The sequence below is a fragment of the Urocampus carinirostris genome, chromosome 15 (assembly GCF_059441175.1).
Source record: "Urocampus carinirostris isolate Australia breed hairy pipefish chromosome 15, RoL_Ucar_1.0, whole genome shotgun sequence".
NCBI classification, from domain to species: domain Eukaryota; kingdom Metazoa; phylum Chordata; class Actinopteri; order Syngnathiformes; family Syngnathidae; genus Urocampus; species Urocampus carinirostris.
Genome location: NC_142363.1, coordinates 36,269,930 through 36,292,333, shown reverse-complemented (window position 1 = coordinate 36,292,333; position 22,404 = coordinate 36,269,930). Strand labels below are relative to the sequence as shown.

Here is a 22,404-nt window from a genome sequence, read left to right as displayed (position 1 = left end):
AACGGACTAGACCTCGGGCGAGAGGAGAGAGGGGAGAACAGGCCATATCGGATGTCTGCAGCTCCTCCAACGTCCCGACTTCGACATCCGCTCCTACTGCTGTACAGGAACAAATTCTCTTTTTCCCTCTCTCTTTCTTTTTCTCTTCTCTATCTGTTTTCTCCCTTTTTTGCCTCTTTCTCCCCCTTTTCCATTTCCTCTCTCCCTTTCTCTCTCTCTCTCTTTGTCCTTTCTCTATTTGCCTCCTTTTCTTCTCTTCTCACATTGTTTTTTTTCTCTTCTCTCTCTTTTGCTCTCGCTCTTTTTCTATTTCCCCCTCTCTCTCCCTTTTCTTCTCTTTTTCTCCAATTTCTTCTGACTTTTTCTTCCTGTGTCTTTCTCGTTTTCTCTCTTTCACATTTTACTTTTTTTCCTCCCACTTCTTTTCTCTGTGTCTCTCTTTCTATTTCTCTGTTTTTCCCCTCTAATTATTTGCTTAAAATCGTTTTCTCTTCCACTCTCTTTTTTCCCTCTCTATCTCACTCTTTCTTTCACTCTTCTCGTCTTCTCTATCTCCGTCTTTCTTTCTGTCTCTCTTTCTTTTTGTGTCTCCCTCTTTCTGTTTCTTTTTTTCTATTCAACCCTATCTATCTCTACATCTTATCTTTTTTTTCCCATTTTATTCTTTTTTTCTCTCTCTCTTTGTCCTTTCTCTATTTGCCTCCTTTTCTTCTATTCTCGCATAGTTTTTTTCTCTTCTCTCTCTTTTGCTCTCAGCCTCTCACCCTTTCCTTCTTGTTTTTTCTTCTCTTTTTCTCAAATTTCTTCTTACGTTTTCTTCCAGTGTCTTTCTCGTTTTCTCTCTTTTCCTATCACTTATTTTCTCTGTATCTCTCTCTTTCTCTATTTCCCTCCGTTTTTCCTTTTTAATTATTTGCTTAAAATATCTTTCTCTTCCACTCTCTCTTTCCTTTTCTTTCTATCTCACTCTTTCTTTCACTCTTCTCGTCCTCTATTTCTCTGTCTTTCTTTCTGTCTCTTTCTTTCTCTGTATCGATTCAACCCTATCTTTCTCTACATCTTTCTCTTTTTCCTTTTCTATTCTTTTTTCTCTCATTCTTCTTTACTCCCTTTCTCCCTCTCTTTCTTGAACGCGCTTGTCACCAGTTGGCGTGATTTTTGTTCGTACGCTACTTGAAAGTTGAAATGAAATAAAAGTTCACTTTATTTGAAACAATTGAGACTAAAATGGTATGTTGGTTTGGTGCGTCACGTTTTTATGATTATGGTAAAAAAAATATGATTTAAAAACCGAATTTGAAGAAGCGTTTGGGAGCCGAAGAGTCCCTTTCTTTTCGCCTCATTCGCGCTTTATTTTGAAAGAGTACACCGGAAACGCGAGGGCGTTCTCTATACCGGAAATACGTAGGTGGCATTCGCAGCTTGACGCTGTCCAAGGCTCCCACTATAAAGGTAAGCCCAAGTCGAATTTCGGCACAACCGAAAAATCGCCACTGCTTATTAGATTCACTTTTATTTGAATTCTTTTGACTTTATAATCCTTCATTTTTGTTTTTCTTCTGCGATGGAGACGCTGAACGTGAAGCAGCCTATTCCAGGGTAGCCAGTTTTGCACGCTATCCCTTTAATTGAAATATGTAAAGGTTTTATTCTTTGACATTTTGACTTTTTTTGTGTTGGACTAGAGGCGTTCCCGGCGGAGATGGAAAGGATAAGTTTATGACCAGCCAGCAGGTGGCGTTTTACAGGTCAGTCTGTTTCAATGATTTATGACCATTTCCAGAAGAAAACATATTTGAATATGTATCAAACTCTTTCAGATCTTTAAAGGTGTTTTTGGTGGAAAATACGAAGGATGCCTTTCATTTTTATGATTATATTGTTTCAACTATACATCCATCCATTATCTCCACCGCTTATCCTCAGTAGGGCCGCGGGGGTGCTGGAGCACATCCCAGTCATCTTGGGGCAGTGGGCAGGGGACACCCTGAACTGGTTGCTGTTTCAACTCACCTTCTCAAAATGAATTTCAGTTATCAATACATACATATATATATATATATATATATATAAATAAATTCAAAATATTCATCGACTTGAATTTGAAGAAAATGCTGGAAATGTCACAAGCCAGTGCTTGCATCCGCGATCCGACAGCGAGAAAAACAGGTCAATGGCCGGGACGGAGGAGCAAAAGCAGAAACGGGTTCAGAAAAAAGGTCGGCAACAGGTATCAGGCAGGAAACGGCAAAACAGGTCGATGGCCGGGACGGAGGAGCAAAAGCAGAAACCGGTCCAGAAAAGAGGTCGGCAACAGGTATCAGGCAGGAAACAGGGCAAAACAGGTCGATGGTTGGGACGGAGGAGCAAAAAGCAGAAACCGGTCCGGAAAAGAGGTCGGCAACAGGTATCAGGCAGGAAACAGGGCAAAACAGGTCGATGGCCGGGACGGAGGAGCAAAGGCAGTAACGGGTCCAGAAAAGAGGTCGGCAACAGGTATCAGGCAGGAAACAGGGCAAAAGAGGTCGATGGCCGGGACGGAGGAGCAAAAGCAGAAACCGGTCCAGAAAAGAGGTCGGCAACAGGTATCAGGCAGGAAACAGGGCAAAACAGGTCGATGGCCGGGACGGAGGAGCAAAGGCAGTAACGGGTCCAGAAAAGAGGTCGGCAACAGGTATCAGGCAGGAAACAGGGCAAAACAGGTCGATGGCCGCAACGGAGGAGCAAGGGCAATAACGAGTCCAGAAAAAAGGGCGGTAAAAGATATCAGGCAGGAAACAGAGCAAAACAGGTCGATGGGCGGGACGGAGGAGCAAAAGCAGAAACGGGTCCAGAAAAAGGCAGGATAATGTCGGAGAGTACAAAAGCTTGCCTAGCTGATCCGGATCGTGAGCGCAGCCCTTCCTCTTTTCTTTAATAAAATTTGTGAGAAACATAACGCAATTGGGTCCTGTTTCCCTTCTGGACCTGACAGTAATGCGAATTGTTTCGAGGAGATTCACAATCTCTCCCCAAGAACCGAGAGAACGATGTTTACTTGAAACCGTCACCTCGGAAGCTGAGCGTCTTGAGATGAATGTCCTAGGTTTTACAGCCTAAGCCCCGCGTGTCGATGAGAGTCCTCGATGTAGACTGGCGCGGTCTGGTTTTGAGCAAGAGCCATCTCCAGTCGGCGTCTCTTTTAAAGGGGCAGCGACGCTGGACTCTAAGGCGCCAATCCCTTTCTCTCGATTTGACGGAGCCCATCGGCGGAAATTTAGCCGACGCGCGGGAATTTCGGCCGGACGACACGCGTGCTAATTCCGGGGACAGAATTTCATCCATCCCAAACCTTGAATGTTTGGATTCCGATCCAAATCTCACGTTTTCAGGCTTTATTGTCTTCCGCTTCAGTTTTGTGGTGTCTAGGAACTGTCCATTGGGGGGCGCCTGACTTCTGGAAACCGGGGTGAAACGCAATGGTTCAGTTCTCTCTGCGGTAATGGAAAAATAAAAGGAGAAAAGGTGGTCCTGATGAAACCGAGGCAAACATAGTCCCGTAATCCAGTAGAAACATAAAAAAGGAGCGAGCGTCTTTGAGAAGAAAAAGGGGAATGGTTTTTCGTGTCCGCAGACAACATAAAAAAGAAGAAGAATGGAGTCGTTGATGCGCTGGTCTTTGTTGCCCTCCATGTGCATTGTTAGCACATGTGTGGCACAGTTCAAGTCATGGGAACCTCCTGCGTGGGTTCAAGTCCAGCTCCAGACTTCCTGTGCAGAGTTTGTATGTTCTCCCTGTGCTTGCGTGGGTTTCCTCCGGGCACTCCGGTTTCCTCCCACATTCCAAAAACATGCATTTCAGGTGAATTGACCGGTCCAAATTGTCCCTAGGTGTGAATGAGCAAGTGAGTTGTCTGTCCCCGTGTGCCCTGCGATTGGCTGGCAACCAGTTCGGGGTGTCCCCTGCCCACTGCTTGATGATTGCTTGGATGGGCTCCAGCACCCCCGCGACCCTACTGAGGATAAGCGGTGCAGCTAATGAGATGAGATGAGACGTTTGAATTTTGTGACCACACATTTATATTCAAGACTTTGCATTCAATCAAAGACACGCGATTTGATTTTTTTTTTTCTCAAGACGTCAGACCGGGGGTACTCAAATGCAGTACGAAGCGCTCCTCGACACGCTGGTCCTGACAGAAAACGGAGTCCGTTTTGAGTTGCTGGAAGCCGCCACGCAGGTAGGCCAAAAGACACCCAAAGACACTCAAAGACACAGACAATGGGTGGTTTTGGCGAGCCGTCTCGTTGATTTTGTGGCAGAGCAAGCTGGTGGCGAGCGTGTCGGCCTGCCTCAACGAGACGCTGAGGATCCTGGTGGACGAGCTGGACGCCGTCAGGCCTCGCTACAGGGTCCGGGATGTGCTGGTCAAAGAGCCGCAGTGCCAAAGGTGAGGCCCCGCCCACTCCAAGACACACACACATCAAATGGCGTACAGCTCTTTGACCTCATCTGTGCTAAAATCACACCCTTTTCACTTGACCGTCTGATCGCTGAAGTCAGTATTTGCCTCTTTGATGTCCTGCGCCATATTTCGACAAGCTTCAGTAACAGCATCACCATGTTGATGTCATCTCACTCTTTTTATCCCTTTGATGGCATTGTGAATCTCATTGAAGTACCTCTTTGACACTGAGGGGCCACTTCTGGATCTCTGGCTGTCATCCGACACCTCTTTGTCAAGCCTTCGTAACGGTATCCCTGATGGATGTCAGCTTTCACATATCTGAAATGTCATCTCGCTCTTTGTATCTCTTTGATGACATTGCAAATCTCATTGAAGTACCTCTTTGACACCGAGGGGCCACTTTGGATCTCTGGCTGTCATCCAACACCTCTTTGTCAATCCTTCGTAAGGTATCGCCTCATGGATGTCAGCTTTCACATCTCTGAAATGTCATCTCTGTCTTTGTATCTCTTTGATGACATTGCAAATCTCATTGAAGTACCTCTTTGACACCGAGGGGCCACTTTGGATCTCTGGCTGTCATCCGACACCTCTTTGTCAAGCCTTCGTAACGGTATCCCTGATGGATGTCAGCTTTCACATCTCTGAAATGTCACCTCGCTCTTTGTATCTCTTTGATGTAATCTCGTCAAAGTACCTGAGAAATCCCATTCGACACCTTTTTGATTTGTTTTATATGCTTCTGACTCAGACCTGTTTATGTCCCACGCCTCTTAGTGTTCCCATCCACCTCTTTGAGGTCATCGTACACCTCTTCCCTCTGAACACCGAAGTCGGAATTTGCCTCGTGGACATCAGCGGACACATTTTGTGAAGGTTTTTTAAAAGCATCACCTCTTTGTTCTTTGATGTCTGGGTTATGTCCTTGTCCTGTTTAATGAACCACTGTAATCATTGAGGTTTATTGGATGTTCTCCCCCCCCCCACCCTTTATCTCCTAGATGGTATTGTCAATCTCAACGAGATACCTCTTTGACACAGAGAAACCACTTTGGACCTTTGGTTGTCATCCAACACCTCTTTGATTTAACTAAATATCTCTCCAGGTCGCTCAGCCTCTTTGACGATCATACTTTTGATATACCTGTAACCTCTCAGATGTCATTAGGTACCCCGTTGGATTCCCGTGTCTTTGAGATTCTCCCTTACCTCTCGCACAATCCTTTTGCAACTGCTCTCTCCTCCTTGCGACAACACACCTCTTTGATGTTCTCCTTGTTGCACACTACTCCACCTTTTTAACATGAACTTGCACTTTCACTTCAATGTCCCGTCATCATTTTTGGATCACGTTCCTCAGTGTCCTCACATGCCTCTTTGATGTCCTGAAACAGAAAAGATCATAAATCTCCATACTGGTCATTCCACACAATCGTCCTGGAGGTTGACTACATGTCGCTCACCCGGCTCGCTTCCGTCCTCGTCCAAGTCTTTAGACCCGCCATTGACATTACGAAGTTCCTCGGTGTCCTCACGTGCCCTCTTTGATGTCCTGAGACGAGATCGTCCTAAAAACCGCTGGATTCTTTTACCACATCTATTTCTTTGCCAGGACGATTCGATGTTGCTCACCTGGATTGTTCTCGTCCTTATCATGACACACGTCATTGAGATCTGTAGTGTCCTTACATGTGTCTTTGATGTCCTGATCTCCTTCAGAATGCGAGTGGTAGAGCGCCACGACGAGTGGGTGACGCTGACCTGGTCCTCGGGACACTATCGGTGCCAGCTCCGCCGCCGTCCTTTCAGCGTGGAGATCCTCTTTGAGGACCAAATGTTGGTGACCTTCAACGCGCAAAACAAGTTTTGGTTCGAGACTTTACGGGAACGTCCCCAAACGTGAGCGTCCCCTTTGCGTCTTTGATGATTACGGTTCACCGTCGGAAGCGATTGACATGTTTGTCTTGGGTGTGTGTCCCTCAGGGCAAAGGAAGACAACCTTGAGGTAGATAACGCTTAAACAAATGGACGAGTAGGACTTGATTGTCTCTTTGTTGTCAAAGGCGGATGAGGACAACCTGTGGAGGGAGACCTTCAGGAATTTCGTGGACATCAAAGCCAACGGTTTGAGTTCAACACAAAGACTCGACAAGATTGGGGGACACTGAAATCACACAATCACTGGATGAGGACACGCACGTTTTAGTTGAAATTTTAATTGTTCAAGAAATAAAAAGACGAAAGAGAGAGCAGAGTGTCTTTGACGGACTTCAAAGACACCAAACTAGACGAGGACACTCACATTTGAGTCTCATTTTGGGACAAAAGCAGACAAAAGCTGAATTTGGCCCCGATTTCGTCCATTCATCCATCCATCCATCCATCCATTATCTGCACCGCTTATCATCAGTAGGGTCGCGGGGGTGCTAGAGCCCACCCTAGCTATCTTCGGACAGTGGTCAGGGGACACCCTGAACTGGTTGCAGGGGACACATAGACAGACAACTCACTCGCTCATTCCCACCTGGGACAATTTGGACCGGCCAATTAACCTGACATGCATGTTTATGGAATGTGGGAGGAAACTCACGCAAGCACGGGGAGAACATGCAAACTCCACACAGGAGGTTCAATCTCATGACCTCAGAACTGTGCCGCACACGCGCTAACCACTGCGCCGCTGTGCTGTCCCCGTTTTCGTGTTTGAGGAAAAACACTTAGCTGGATCGTTGTAAAATGAAAACCGGTCCGTTAGTGTGACTGATGGATGCACTGCAAATACACTAAAACGTGTTTTTACTCGTTTTTTTTCATCGATGGCGTAGGACCGACAAGCATCGGCGCCGACTTGCGTCTTCACGGATTCCGGGATGCCTTCGGCCTGCCGGAGCACGCCGATACACTGAGGTTGGCGGACACCAGGTCAGTCCAGGATCCCAAATACTCAATGTATTGTTTTACACACCAGGGGTCTCCAAGGTAGGGCCGGCGGGCACTAGGGGGCCTCTTCAGGACACTTGAGGTGCCCGCAGACCAGTTCTAAAAAGATCTCACCAGTCCTGGATCACTGATTTTCCAGTCAGAGTATTTGATTTAGTGAATGACCTACAAAGAACTGGGACCACAGATACAAAGGCTACTATCAGTAACACAACGTGCCACCAGAGACTTAAATCCTGGACTGCCAGATGCGTTCCCCTGATGAAGTTACCCACACGGGGGAACTAGTAGAACAGGGTAGACTACTAGACCTACAAAGAACCTGGACCATAGACACAAAGGCTACTATCGCTACAAAAATGCGCCGCCAGGGACTCAAATCCTGTACTGCCAGGTATCCCCCTGCCGAAGCCCGTACACGTCCAGGCCCGTCCGAATTCGGTAATCCAGAAGAGGACTGGGAGAATGTGTGATGGTCCGATGAAACCAAAACGTTTTGGTCGAAAGACAGGTTCTCGTGTTTGGAGGAGAAAGAACACTGTATCGCACCTGAAACACACCACGCTCACTGTGAAGCATAGGGGTGGAAACGTCATGCCCCAATTGGCCCCCGCCATGTGGCGCCAGCTTCTGTCATGGTTGCCATGGCGCCCAATCGGCCCCGCCCATGGACACCAGCAGAAGCTCGTTGACGGATTAGCTCCCTGTCAATATTTGAACGCTGTCCTGTCATTAGCCTTGGGATGGTGCGTCTGAGAATTTCTGTTTTTCCGGTGTTTTTGCTCCTGTTTTGCTCCTGCCACGATCTGTTTGATTTAGACTTTTTTCGTTCCCGACACCGTCATCGCTGAGCAAACTACTCCCCGAGACCAACGATCTCCGGATCGAGTGTGCGCTCCTTTCTCCTTTCCCCAAGAAAACTGTAACGTTCCGCGAGTGGGTTCTGTTCCCTGTTCTGGTCCTGACAAAGACGCCCAACCTGTGTAAAGGACAGACAAAATTTTGAGTAAAAAAGTCCTTCCATTAGCAAAGGAATTGAAGATGAGACCTTGTCTGGTCTTTCAGCATGACAACGGTCCCAAACAACCAGCCAGGGCAACAGAGAACTGGCTCAGTAAGAAGCAATTGAAGGTCCTGGAGAGGCCTAGCCAGTGTCTAGATCTCAACTTGATAGGAAATCTCTGGAGGGAGTTGAAAGTCCGTGTTGCTCAAGGACAGCCCCAAAACACCACTGCTCTAGAGAGCTGCATGGAGGAATGAGCCAAAATACCAGCAATAGTGTCTGAAAAAGCTTGTGAAGACTTATTGAAAATGTTTGGCCTCCGTTACAAAGGGTATATAACCAAGTATTGAGATAAACCTTGGACTTGCGACTGGAGTATCTCCTCCGATGTCCCCCTTTGTCCACAGAGACGGCGAACCCTACCGACTCTACAACCTGGACGTCTTTGCGTACGAGATCAACAGCCGTCTGGGGGTTTATGGAAGCGTGCCGCTGGTAGTGGCCCACAAGCAGGACCGGACTTTGGGGGTCTTTTGGCTCAACGCCTCGGACACCTTTGTACACATCAACTATAGCCAGGTACCAATTTTGACGACTGTGGTCCTAGTCTAGTGTCTTTGTTCCTGGTTGGGGGTTCCAAGTTTTTTGTCTAGTTTGTCTTCTGGACTCTGAACCGCAACCAGTAAACAGTTTTGACTCTAAAAACTGTATTCCTGGTCTCTTCTCTTTAACCCTTTGCCCCGGTAGTATTTTGGATTCTGTACACATCAATGGGTTGGTTGGTCAGTTGGATCCCTTAACCGCTCGTAGGGGAACCATATCCTGTGGTGTGTCTTGAGCAAGTACAGCCTGGTGGCGCCCATCTCTCTCCAGGCCAACAATTGTTTCCACCCTGTCTCGAACCAATGGACTTTCGCCTTGGCCTGGGGAGGGATGGGCGCCACAAAGTTGTACTTGCCCAAGACACACCAAAAAAAACTTTGTGTTTAAGGGATCCAACCAACCAATTTTGATTTAGAAGACCGTGGTTCTAGATCAGGGGTGTCAAAGTCATTTTAAGTCGGGGGCCACACGATGGAACAAACATTCTGTCGGGGGCCGGACTAGAAGATTAAAGAGAAAGAAAAGAAAGAAAACAGATGAAGAAATAAGAGAAAGAGGGAGGGACAAAGAAAAAAAAAGTGAGAGAGGGAGAGAGCGTGAGAAACAAAAGAGATAAAATTCACGAGTGAGGGGAAAAAGAAAGGAAGAGGAAGAAAGAAAATCCGGAGAGAAATAGAAAGACAGAAGGAGAGAAAAGAGAAAAGAAAGTGCAAAGGGTAGGGAGAAAGAGAAAAGAGAGAAAAGGAAAAAGGAAGTCGGAGCAAAAGAAGTTAAAAAGACAGAGAGAGAAAGAAACAAAGAGCAACAAAAAAAGAGAAAAAGAGAGACACAGAGAGTGAAAGAGACAGAGAGTGGGAGAAAAGGGGTGGAAAAGAGAGAGAGAGAGAGAGAGAGAGAGAGAGACCTACAAAGATCTGGGACCACAGTAATAAAGGCTACTATCAGTAACTTTTTGGTTGAAATACAGGTTCTCATGTTTGGAGGAGAAAGAACACTGTATCGCACCTGAAACACACCACGCTCACTGTGAAGCATAGGGGTGGAAACGTCATGCTCGCGGGCCGGATTCAATCCCTCAGCGGGCCTCATCTGGCCCGCGGGCCGCCTCTTTGACACTTGTGCTCTAGATACTGTTTGAAGTCGCCAAGTCCTTTAGTTGTATTTTGGACTCTGTACATATCTACTATCGCCTGGTACCAGTTTTTAGAGTAAAAACTGTATTCCTTGTCCATGGTCCTTAATCCTCGTTGAAGTCCAAGTTTTTGGCCTCGGTTGTACTTTGGTCTACTTTCTACAGAAAGACTGTCCACCGACCCACACCGATGTCCACTGGCTGTCCGAGAGCGGAGTGATAGACTGCATGCTTCTACTGGGTCCGAGTCCGGCGCAGATGTATCGCCAGTACGCCGAACTGACGGGTACGTGACCGAGAACCGAACTTAAGTCTTCACATCGAGGACGATCTATCTTCTCGAACTTCTCCTTGGAACCTGTCCAAAACAACTAAGATTCTCAACTTCTGTGGTCCACAAGACCTCACGTCCTGATAGCTTGGTGGTCAAGTCAAGTCAAATTTATTGATGACGCCCTTAATCACAAAAATGTCTCAAAGGACTGCACAGGATTACAATGACCTGATCTTAAACCAACATGCGGGCAAGGAACAACTCAAAAACCTCAGCGTAAGGAAAAAGAGAAACCTTGAGAAGGGACCTCACAAGTGGCATGACAGCAGCGACTCCCCCAGCCTGTAAGCTAGTCCAGAAAGTCTACGACGGCCACGACGCAGTTTCCAAACTCTGCCAGCTGGTCCATGCAGGCGTTCACATGCTTCAGGTCAAACGCTGGTCCGCTGACTCATCTCAAATCGTCCTTCTCCTTCGTATCTCCACCAGGCAGGCGGTCGGAAAAAGACAGGACAATACAGAATATAAGCTGGGCATCAATCATAAGCTTTGGAATAGAAGTGTGTCGTAAGGCTCGATTTAAAAACTTCCATTGAGGTTGCAGATCTTATCTCCAAGGCCCGGATGGAGAACGCTCTCGAGCCTGCAGACTTCTTGGCTCTCGGAGTCACAAGTAGACCGGCATTTTCCGAGCGCGGACTCCGTACAGGAACGTAGGGGGAAATCAAATCAGAGAGATAAGAGGGTGCAAGTCCATGCAAACATTGATATGTTAATAAGAGAACCTTAAAGTCACATCTTAAGTGGACTGGGAGCCAGTGCAAGTTGGCCAATACAGGAGTAATATGCTCAAACTTTTTGGTCTTGGTCAAAAGTCTAGCTGCCGCATTCTGAACCAGCCTCAAACTTTTGATGCTAGACATCCGGTGACTTAAACCCAGTCCTGTCAGTCGCCTGTTGTGAGTCTGTCTGCGAACCTCAGTGTACACTAGGCAAGCCTTTTTCGACCCTGACTCCTACCTGTCCCGTTCTTTGCTCCCGTCTGTCGACCCGTTTTTGATCCTGACCACGTCTACTCTCCCGTCTCTGTCCCGACTTAAACCCAGTCCTGTCAGTCGCCTGTTGTCAGTCCGTCTGCAAACCTCAGTGTTTACTAGGCTAGCCTTTTTTGACCCTGACTCCTACCTGTCCCGTTTTTTGCTCCCGTCTGTCGACCCGTTTTTGATCCTGACCACGTCTACTCTCCCGTCTCTGTCCCGACTTAAACCCAGTCCTGTCAGTCGCCATTTGTCAATCCGTCTGCGAACCTCAGTGTATACTAGGCAAGTCTTTTTCGACCCTGACTCCTACCTGTCCCGTTTCTGGTGTCCGTCTGTTGACCCGTTTTTGATCCTGACCACGTCTACTCTCCCGTCTCTGTCCTGACTTAAACCCAGTCCTGTCAGTCGCCTGTTGTCAATCCGTCCGCAAACCTCAGTGTATACTAGGCAAGTCTTTTTCGACCCTGACTCCTACCTGTCCCGTTTTTGCTCCCGTCTGTCGACCCGTTTTTGATCCTGACCACGTCTTTTTTGTAGTAGCATTTCCATGACAGTAATCAAGCCGAGAAGTCATAAACGCATGACTTAAAACCATAGGCGGTCTTTCTCTCACAGGCTACCAGATGCTCCCGCCTCTGTTCACGTTGGGCTACCACCATTCGCGTTGGGACAAAGACACCCAAGACCAGGTGGCGGATGTGGACGACAAGTTTGACCTGTACGAGATCCCGTACGACGTCATGTGGTTGGACATCGAGCACACCGACGGGAAACGGTTCTTCACCTGGGACCCGAACCTGTTTCCGGATCCGACTCGACTGCTGCGACACCTGCAGGAGAAGAACCGGAAGGTCCGTCCCGGTGTCCTTCTTATGTCCTGTGCTGTTGGAGCTACACCCCAGCCCGGAATTGAGTCCTGTTTCTTGTCCTTAGTCCCAAATTTTTTGCTTCAGTAGTAAATCATAGAATGTATTCCTAATGAGTAGACCTGTCTTGGTCTTGAGTATCATGACCTGGTCCTGCTTTCAGTCCTGTCTCTCGTCACAGGTCTCACATTTACTCTTAGGTATTGGGATCATAGTGTGCGGTCCCAATTGGTAAAGCCGTCTTTGCCTTTGGTCCTAAATCAGGGGTGTCAAACTTGAAAGAGAGAGCTAAAGAGTGAGAGAAAGGGAGAAAGAGAGAGAGAGAGAGAGAGAGAGAGAGAGAGAGAGAGAGAGAGAGAGAGAGAGAGAGAAAAGAGAGAGAGAGAGAAAAGGGAAAAGGAAGAGAGCAAAATAAATTAAAAAGACAGAGAGAGAGAGAAAAAGAGAGACAGGGGGAGTGAAAGAGAGAGATAAAGAGTGAGAGAAAGGGAGAAAGGGAGAGAGAGAGAGAGAGAGAGAGAGAAAGAGAGAGAGAGAGAAAAAGAGAAAAGGAAGAGAGAGCAAAATAAAGTAAAAAGACAGAGAGAGAGAAAAAGAGAGACAGAGGGAGTGAAAGAGAGAAATAAAGAGTGGGAGAAAGAAAGAAAGAAAGAAAGAGAGAGAGAGAGTGAGAGAGAGAGAGAAAGAGAAAGAGAGAAATAAAGAGTGGGAGAAAGAAAGAAAGAAAGAGAGAGAGAGAGAGAGAGAGTGAGAGAGAGAGAGAAAGAGAGAGAGAGAACGTGAGAAACATAAGAGATAAAAAGATAAATAGTGAGAAGGGGAGAAAGCGAGAGAAAGACAGAAAATCCAAGGAGAAATAGAATGAGAGAAGGGAAAAAGAAACAGAGAGAAAGAGAGAAGGGGGAAGAGAGAACAGGAAAGCAAAAGAGAAAAAAGAGAGAAAAGGAAGAGAGAGCAAAATCAAGTAAAAAGACAAAGAGAGAGAGAAAAAGAGAGACAGGGGGAGTGAAAGAGAGAGATAAAGAGTGAGAGAAAGGGAGAAAGAGAGAGAGAGAAAGAGAGAGAAAGAAAAAAAGAGAAAAGGAAGAGAGAGCAAATTAAGTAAAAAGACAGAGAGAGAGAAAAAGAGAGACAGGGGGAGTGAAAGAGAGAGATAAAGAGTGAGAGAAAAGGAAGAGAGAGAGAGAGAGAAAGAAAGAGAGAGAACATGAGAAACATAAGAGATAAAAAGGAAAATAGTGAGAGGAGGAGAAAGCAAGAGAAAGAAAGAAATCAAGGAGAAATAGAATGACAGAAGGAAAAAAGAAACGGCGAGAAAAAGAGAAGGGGAGAAAGAGAGAACAGGAAAGCAAAAGAGAGAAAAGGAAGAGAGAGCAAAATAAAGTAAAAAGACAGGGAGAGAAAAAGAAAGACAGGGGGAGTGAAAGAGAGAGATAAAGAGTGAGAGAAAAGGAAGAGAGAGAGAGAGAGAAAGAAAGAGAGAGAACATGAGAAACATAAGAGATAAAAAGGAAAATAGTGAGAGGAGGAGAAAGCAAGAGAAAGAAAGAAATCAAGGAGAAATAGAATGACAGAAGGAAAAAAGAAACGGCGAGAAAAAGAGAAGGGGAGAAAGAGAGAACAGGAAAGCAAAAGAGAGAAAAGGAAGAGAGAGCAAAATAAAGTAAAAAGACAGGGAGAGAAAAAGAAAGACAGGGGGAGTGAAAGAGAGAGATAAAGAGTGAGAGAAAGGGAGAAAGACAGAGAGAGAAAGAGAGAGAGAACATGAGAAACACAAGAGATAAAAAGAGAAATAGTGAGAGGGGGAGAAAGCGAGAGAAATAAATACATTTAAGGAGAAATAGAATGAGAGAAGGAAAGAATAAACAGAGAGAAAGAGAGAAGGGGAGACAGAGAAAACAGGAAAGCAAAAGAGAGAAAAAAGAGAGAAAAGGAAGAGAGAGCAAAATAAAGTAAAAAGACAGGGAGAGAAAAAGAAAGACAGGGGGAGTGAAAGAGAGAGATAAAGAGTGAGAGAAAGGGAGAAAGACAGAGAGAGAAAGAGAGAGAGAACATGAGAAACACAAGAGATAAAAAGAGAAATAGTGAGAGGGGGAGAAAGCGAGAGAAATAAATACATTTAAGGAGAAATAGAATGAGAGAAGGAAAGAATAAACAGAGAGAAAGAGAGAAGGGGAGACAGAGAAAACAGGAAAGCAAAAGAGAGAAAAAAGAGAGAAAAGGAAGAGAGAGCAAAATAAAGTAAAAAGACAGAGAGAGAGAAAAAGAGAGACAGGGGGAGTGAAAGAGAGAGATAAAGGTTTACAGAAAAAAGGAGGAAGAGAGAGAACAAAATACAAGTACAGCGTCTTTGTTCGAGGCACCTGGCATTGGTAACCTTAAGTGGACGTATTTAAACCTGCAGCTTGTTTTTCTCTTGCGCTTCTCTCAGCGTTGTCTGACGGGCCGGATTCAATCCCTTAGCGGGCCTGATCTGGCCCGCGGGCCGCCTCTTTGACACCCGTGTCCTAAATACTTGTCTTTAGAACCCATATCCCAGGCTGTAGTCCTGATCCTGCCCTGGTCTTTAGCGAGTCCAGAAACCCGAGTTCTGGTTCCTTCTCATTTCAAGTCCAGTTTTTCTCCAATTTCAGTTGGTGGTGATCATCGATCCACCCATCAAGGTGGATCCCGATTGGTCCCTCTACAAGGAGGGGTTGGACGGCGGCCATTTTGTGTCGGACCGACAGGGGCGGCCCTATAAGGGTACTTCGTGGGCGGATGACTCCTATTTTCCGGACTTTAGCAGCCCGCACGCCCGGGCTTGGTACGCACGATGTTTTGACCTGGACCGCTACAAGGTGAGTGCAAAAACTAGCTTAAACAGGGGTGGCCCCGTCTCTGTCCCGACTTAAACCCAGTCCTGTCAGTCGTCTGTTGTCAGTCCGTCTGCGAACCTCAGTGTACACTAGGCAAGCCTTTTTCGACCCTGACTCCTACCTGTCCCGTTTTTTCCTCCCGTCTGTCGACCCGTTTTTTAACCTGACCACGTCTACTCTCCCGTCTCTGTCCCGACTTAAACCCAGTCCTGTCAGTCGCCATTTGTCAGTCCGTCTGCGAACCTCAGTGTACACTAGGCAAGTCTTTTTGGACCCTGACTCCTACCTGTCCCGTTTTTTTGCTCCCGTCTGTCGACCCGTTTTTGATCCTGACCACGTCTACTCTCCCGTCTCTGTCCCGACTTAAACCCAGTCCTGTCAGTTGCCTGTTGTGAGTCCGTCTGCGAACCTCAGTGTTTACTAGGCAAGTCTTTTTGAACCCTGACTCCTACCTGTCCCGTTTTTTGCTCCCGTCTGTCGACCCGTTTTTGATCCTGACCACGTCTACTCTCCCGTCTCTGTCCCGACTTAAACCCAGTCCTGTCAGTCGCCTGTTGTGAGTCCGTCTGCGAACCTCAGTGTACACTAGGCAAGCCTTTTTCGACCCTGACTCCTACCTGTCCCGTTTTTTTCTCCAGTCTGTCGACCCGTTTTTGATCCTGACCACGTCTTTTTTATAGTAGCATTTCAATTCTAGAATTTGTGTAGTATTACTGTAGTTGTATGTTTGCAGAATTTCTGTAGTAATACTCTAGTAGTAGTATTGTTAGTGTGTGTCATGATTACCGCGGGTTCTGATTGGCTCCCCGTCCCGACTTGAACCCAGTCCTGTCAGTCCCCTGTTGTCAGTCCGTCTGCGAACCTCAGTGTTTACTAGGCGAGCCTTTTGTTCGACCCTGAAAGAGGGTGAGAAAGATAGAGAAAAATAGAAAGAAAGAGAATGAAAGTGTAAATTAGAGAGAGAAAATAGAAAGAGAGCAAGACAGAGAAAAAGAAAGAGTTAGAGAAGAAGAGAGAGAAAAGAGAAAAAGAGAGTGAACAGGAGAAAGAAAAAGAGGGAGAAATAAATCAAAAAGAAGTGAGTGAGAGAGAAACGGAGAAATAAGTCCACGATTGTTTTGCAAGTGTTCACTGGCTTGGGTGACATCCGGTGGAAATCTTTAAAACCACAGCTCATTTTCCTCTTGCGCTTCTCTCACTGTTGTCTTGCGGGCCGGATTCAAACCATCGGCGGGCCTGATCCGACACCAGTGTCCTAACCCCGGTTTCAACTGCGAAAGGAGCTTTTTCCACAATATTCCCCCCTTGAAGTGTTTGTTCGGTGGGTTTTTTGGGGCCAGGGTTCGACGGCGTCGCTGCACGCTTGGGTGGACATGAACGAACCCACCGTCTTTTCGGGGCCCGAGTTGACCTTGCCCAAGGACACCTTGCAATATGGCGGCTGGGAGCACCGAGACCTGCACAACCTTTACGGCTTTCAACAGGTGAACAGTCTTTATTTTACAAAAGTGATGGATCCCGGGGACTGGCGTGCTCAAAAATCTAGGGGTCCCGACAGAGATCTATGGCTCCCCAAAATTTCGTGTTAAATTGGCGACAAATATATAATATAAATCTATATATTCATTCAGTTTTAATCATCACAGTTTATTGGTAATACAAATCAGTTATCCCTTCAAATTTTTCAGTTCATATATTCTTCGTGGTCTGCTGTCCCGCCACAGTTGTAATGCCTTCTCAAGGTCCAATCCATTATCATCCTCCTCATAGCGTCACCAGGAATATAATTAAGTCCATTTTGGCAGAAAAGTCCTTTTTTTGCCAGGAGTATTCTTTTGTTTATTATCTTTCGTCGAATCGTTCGCTTCAACACGCGTGTTTTCCTTGCCTCCGCCATCTCCCGAAGAATTTCTATGCGGTTTTCTAAAAAGAAACGGACTTTCGCTACGCAACTCGAACCGGAGATCGGACGAAAACTCGAACCGCGAGACCAAAACAACAATGGCGGATCTGCCTGACGAGAAGTTTGGAGTGCGCTAAATCTTGATGACAAGAAGTACTACCAAATGACTACAAAACTAAATATCAAATAGAGTACTCCAAAATAGAATGAAGACATCAAGTCCCCTGATAAAAAAAAAAAGTGTATAGAAATACTATGATATAAAAATACTATTACAGAAATACCACAAAAATTAAACAACAATAATCGTCGAAAAATATAAAGAAACACAACAAAAGTACTACAGTAGTATGAAAATACTTCAAAACACTTCGACTTAAATACTACAAAACGTCCACGATAATTTAACTACGATACTGAGCGAGTGAGTTGTCTGTCCCCGTGTGCCCTGCGATTGGCTGGCAACCAGTTCAGGGTGTCCCCTGCCCACTGCCCGATGATTGCTGGGATGGGCTCCAGCACCCCCGCGACCCTACTGAGGATAAGCGGTGCGGCTAATGAGATGAGATGAGATGAGACAATAAACATTATGACAGAAATACTACAAAAATATTGCGACGGAAATATTACGACAGAAGTACAACAAAAGTATGGCAATACTATAAAAATACTACAGAATACTACAAAAATCAGAATACTAGAAAAATACAGGCTGGGTACGCCCCCACCAAACGTTATCTTTACACCAGAGTCTGATTTGGTTTGGCTTCCCTTTGGGCATTCCACGTTGTGACCACTAGGAGGCGCTCACATTTCAAAGTGCTTTTTGTTTCTAGCAAATGGCGGCGGCGGACGGCCTGTTGACCCGCTCGGGCGGCACCGAGAGACCTTTCGTTTTGTCCCGCGCTTTCTTCGCCGGGACGCAGCGATTGGGTGAGCCCCGATTCGTCCCATCGGGACTGGTTTGGGAAACCGCCACCTTTGTCTTTTAGGGGCGGTGTGGACCGGGGACAACCTGTCCACGTGGGAGTATCTGAAGATCTCCGTCCCCATGTGTCTGTCCATGTGCGTGGCCGGCCTTTCCTTTTGCGGAGGTGAGTTGTCTCCGACATTTATGATCAAACGCTCTGAAATAAAAGACAAAGAGAATCTGATGAGTTAGACTCTTGCAAGGAGAGGTTCGGAGAATGTATACCGCCAATCACCCGAATTACTCTGAAGAAATCTCCGATATCTCCTTTCTTTTTATTAAGGTTCGCCCTATCGTACATGAGTCTCAACTTTCTGAAGGGAGGGGTTCTATCTAACTAGTTGAGACTGTTGGAGAAATGTTGGAGAAATTGGAGGTTCGATAATCGAGAGAAAAGTCTTCTCATATGTGGATAAGGATGGACAGGAGCCAGCCCCGTTTGGAGGGAGATGTCACTTTATTGATGCGTCAATGGAGATCTCACAGAGCTAGGAACATGACAATGTATTTAAAGCTGGTAGTGACGATTTGGCTTCGATTGAGTACACCCCAAAAGGCGGTCCTGTATCACGTATCAAGTACAGAGCGTCCCGTCCCTTGCACGCTATCTTCAAGGAAACCTAATGTCTGCCAAGAGTATCTTCAAGGATGTCTACCCGACCTTTTCCCACTACTGTAAGCAAGTCTCTCTAAATTTCTACATGTATGCAAATCTATTCTACAAATGCAAGTGTATTTACCACAACAAGACTGCCGTCTAACCGTTGCTACGCGGAGTTAATTCATCTTCTTTCGCACGGCCTGCTTTCCGCCCGATGATCACAGCAGGTTTCTTGCGGACACTTCCTTTTCTTCTTTCAAGGTTTTCGATGAAACACAACTTGAGTTATTGCGTTCCAGGTCAAGTTGTTTCTCATTGGTATGTAAGATGAAAAGAGACAGACTGTACAAAGAACAACTCATGGCCTTGAAGAACAACTTACGGCTGAAAACTAAACAAGAAGGGCTGAGAACACTTATAACATATTCATGTCAACCGTAGGATAAATATATGTATATCATTCCAACATGAGTCCCTCGACGTACCCTGAAACGGGCTCTCCAGAGACCGGATGATTCGGCACTCCAGAGACCGGACGCTTTTTCCTTTTTTGTTTTTTCAGCCGACATCGGCGGTTTCATCCCGGGGCCGGGCCGGGAACTGCTGCTGCGCTGGTACCAGGCGTCCTGCCTGCAGCCTTTTTTCCGAGGACACTCGTCCATGAACGCGGCCCGCAGGGAACCCTGGTTGTTGGACCGGGAAGCCCTCCGCATCATAAGGAGCATCATTCGAGAACGGTAGGGTCGGTGTCGGGATAGGTGAAGCCGCTTAAAGACCACGGGTACGCGGTTTGTCTGACCAGGAGTCTGGACCTTGGCGAGATACTCATGCTTCTCCTTACGTGAAAGTTACTGAAGATTCGGATCAACTCCAGGACAGGAGTAGTTATTTCCAACAAGACTAAGGATTGTTGCTTCCTGTTGTAAGGTTTTAACATCTATTAAACTGAAATCGGACTCCTAATTCCTTACAGTAGAAGCATGTTCAGAAGTCGGAGAAGTTGAATTAACTGTACCGACGAGTGTAGTCCTCATATTGACTTCTCTAGCCGAATCACATAGTTTAACAAATCAGGTCTCTGTCTGTTCCAATTTCAATCGTGCACAAGAGACAAGGGGGGCTTGTCAGGGATGCCCCTTTTATGCCACATGGGATGAACTGTTCACTCCCCGTGATCAAGCCTCTGGCTGATTGGTCCACGCCGTGTTGATGCAATTATCCCAATCGTCCTTCGAAGCAGTGGGAGAAGTGTGATAGGTCATCGTCCTTGCCCCCAGGTGGAGTGATTAGGACAGGCGAGGTGATTAAGTCATTGTTATCTACACAATCAGTGTCGGTGTCGAGATATGAGAAGCCGCTTAAAGACCACGGGTACGCGGTTTGTCTGACCAGGAGTCTGGACCTTGGCGAGATACTCACGCTTGTCCTTACGTGAAAGTTACTGAAGATTCGGATCAACTCCAGGACAAGAATAGTTATTTCCAACAAGGCTAAGGGTTGTTGCTTCCCGTGCATAAATGTCAGGTTCAACCCAACACTTGTAACAAAAACCTGCATACAAAAAAAGACACAGAGAATTGTGTATGGTTTTACATGCAAGGGAAGTGAACGGAAAATTTACAGTCCTCCGACTCACTCCCAAGCAGTCTTCCCTCTGCTTGCCTTTTATTTAGAAAGGGAACGCCCTTGTTACATTGTGGTTTCAACACTAAGGGTTAAGGGTGGGTTGAAATTTTAGTAAAGTTGAATAACTTATGTACATTATTCCAACAATAATAATACCTGTTGTGGCCAGGTCCTTAGAGTTCACACCAGGTTTCTGGTTTCCGTCTACAATAGTAGACCCTCAGGTTAGGGTGCGTTGGGTGTTCGCAACACAGACGTGGTTTTTTTCGCAAAACAGCTGGTCTCGTTGTCATCGGTCCGGTATAAAGTGGAACTCCAGAGACTGGACCACGGGAAGCGTCGCGTGTCGGATCGATACTCATGCTTGTCCTTACGTGAAAGTTACTGAAGATTTTGATCAACTCCAGGACAAGAAAAGTTATTTCCTACAAGGCTAAGGATTGTTGCTTCCTGTGCATAATAGTACCCATTATGGCCAGGTCCTTGGAGTTCACACCAGGTTTCTGGTTTACGTCTACAATAGTAGACCCTCAGGTTAGGGTGCGTCGGGGTTCGCGACACAGACGCGGTTTTTTTTTGCAAAATAGCTGGTCTTGTCGTCATCGCTCCGGTATAAAGTGGAACTCCAGAGACTGGACGACAAAAAGCTTGCGAAATTTGCCACGGAACCCCGGTCATCTCTTCGTCTCTGAAATGCATCGTCCGGAAACGGATTATACCCGTGACGTCTGGTTGCAAAAAGCACGTACCCTTTTCGGCCATTTTGAACGTTCTACAATCTTTCCCGCAACGGGACTTTTGTCTGTCCAGGTACGCGCTGCTACCGTACTGGTACACGCTCTTCTACCAGGCTCACAGGGACGGATTACCTGTGCTCAGGTAAGTGCCGTACGACGGGAACGCTCCTTCGTTCCGTTGGGTTTTGGTCTTTTTAGCGCCATTTTGGGATCGTTGCTTCGCTTTTGTTCTGATAGCTTTTATGCTAGGGTGGGGTCATTTTATGTTTTTTTTTGTTTTTTTGGTCAAGTTTTTAGCATTTTTGATGTTTTTAAGTGGGTGGTTTTGGATCATGGTGGTTTTGGGGGGCTTTTTGATCCTTGATATTTTTGGGGTCATTGGATTGATCTTGTTGTGCCTTTATTTGCTTGTGTTTTGGCCATTTGGGACTTCTTTTTTGCTTTTTGGGCTTTTTTTCTCCTTTTATTAAAGCCTTTTTGACGTTTTTAAAATGAAGGGTTTTCTTGGTCATTTTTTGGTCTTTTTCGCCAGGTTTTTTCTTTTGTCTTTTTATTCGGTCGTTTTTTTCAGGGCGGTTGTTTCGGTCACGTTTGGCCTTTTATTGGTCGCCATTTCAGAATTTACAATCTCTTTTTTTGCTGAGGTTTTTGTTGTCATTTTTGGGGGTCATTTTTGTCTTTTTTAAGCATTTTGGATGGGGTGTTTGATGGGTTTTTTTTTTGTTAATTTTAGGGCGTCGTTGTTGGGGGGTTTTCAGGTCGTCAGTTTGGTCAAGTATTTTGGGGGTCAGTTTCTCTTTTTTGCCATGTTTTTTCTTTTTATTCAGTCGTATTTTTGGGGCGGTTGTTTCGGTCACGTTTGGCTTTCTATTGGTCAAGATTTCAGAATTTACAATCTCTATTTTGCTAAGGTTTTTGTTGGTATTTTTGGGTCGTTTTTGGGGGTCATTTCTTTGGTGGTCATTTTTGTCTTTTTCGAGCATTTTGGAGGGGGTGTTTGTTGTTTTTTTTTTTGTTAATTTTAGGGCGTTGTTGGGGGGTTTTCAAGTTGTCAGTTTGGTCAAGTATTTTGGGGGGTCAGTTTCTCTTTTTTGGCAATTTTTTTCCTTTGTATTTTTATTTGGTCGTTTTTTCGGGGCGGTTGTTTCGGTCACGTTTGACCTTTTATTGGTCGCCGTTTCAGAATTTCTTTTTCTGATAATTTTTTTGTTGCCATTTTTGGGTCGTTTTTGGGGGTCATTTTTTTGGCGGTCATTTTTGTGTTTTCAAGCATTTTGGAGGGGTGTTTGGTTGTGGTTTTTGTCAATTTTAGGGCGTTGTTGGGGGGTTTTCAGGTCGTCAGTTTGGTCAAGTATTTTGGGGGGTCAGTTTCTCTTTTTTGCCATGTTTTTTCTTTTGTCTTT

At 45.9% G+C, this 22,404-nt stretch overlaps 1 protein-coding gene across 1 annotated transcript in view; it reads left to right on the top strand.

Moving 5' to 3' along the window:
- The first annotated feature begins 1,489 nt into the window (after positions 1-1,489).
- Positions 1,490-22,404, top strand: part of LOC148352281 (neutral alpha-glucosidase C-like) — a 28,119-nt gene continuing 7,204 nt past the window's right edge. Inside the window, exons 1-17 of the mRNA XM_088354131.1 lie at positions 1,490-1,599; positions 1,686-1,748; positions 4,118-4,220; positions 4,303-4,430; positions 6,168-6,347; positions 6,432-6,453; positions 6,512-6,572; positions 7,274-7,370; positions 8,799-8,970; positions 10,292-10,412; positions 12,056-12,291; positions 14,940-15,146; positions 16,505-16,648; positions 17,904-18,000; positions 18,060-18,161; positions 19,201-19,375; positions 21,075-21,143. Coding sequence (XP_088210257.1) covers positions 1,565-1,599; positions 1,686-1,748; positions 4,118-4,220; positions 4,303-4,430; positions 6,168-6,347; positions 6,432-6,453; positions 6,512-6,572; positions 7,274-7,370; positions 8,799-8,970; positions 10,292-10,412; positions 12,056-12,291; positions 14,940-15,146; positions 16,505-16,648; positions 17,904-18,000; positions 18,060-18,161; positions 19,201-19,375; positions 21,075-21,143 — 2,012 coding nt within the window. The 5' untranslated portion in view covers positions 1,490-1,564. The remainder of the gene's footprint in view (positions 1,600-1,685; positions 1,749-4,117; positions 4,221-4,302; positions 4,431-6,167; positions 6,348-6,431; positions 6,454-6,511; positions 6,573-7,273; positions 7,371-8,798; positions 8,971-10,291; positions 10,413-12,055; positions 12,292-14,939; positions 15,147-16,504; positions 16,649-17,903; positions 18,001-18,059; positions 18,162-19,200; positions 19,376-21,074; positions 21,144-22,404) is intronic.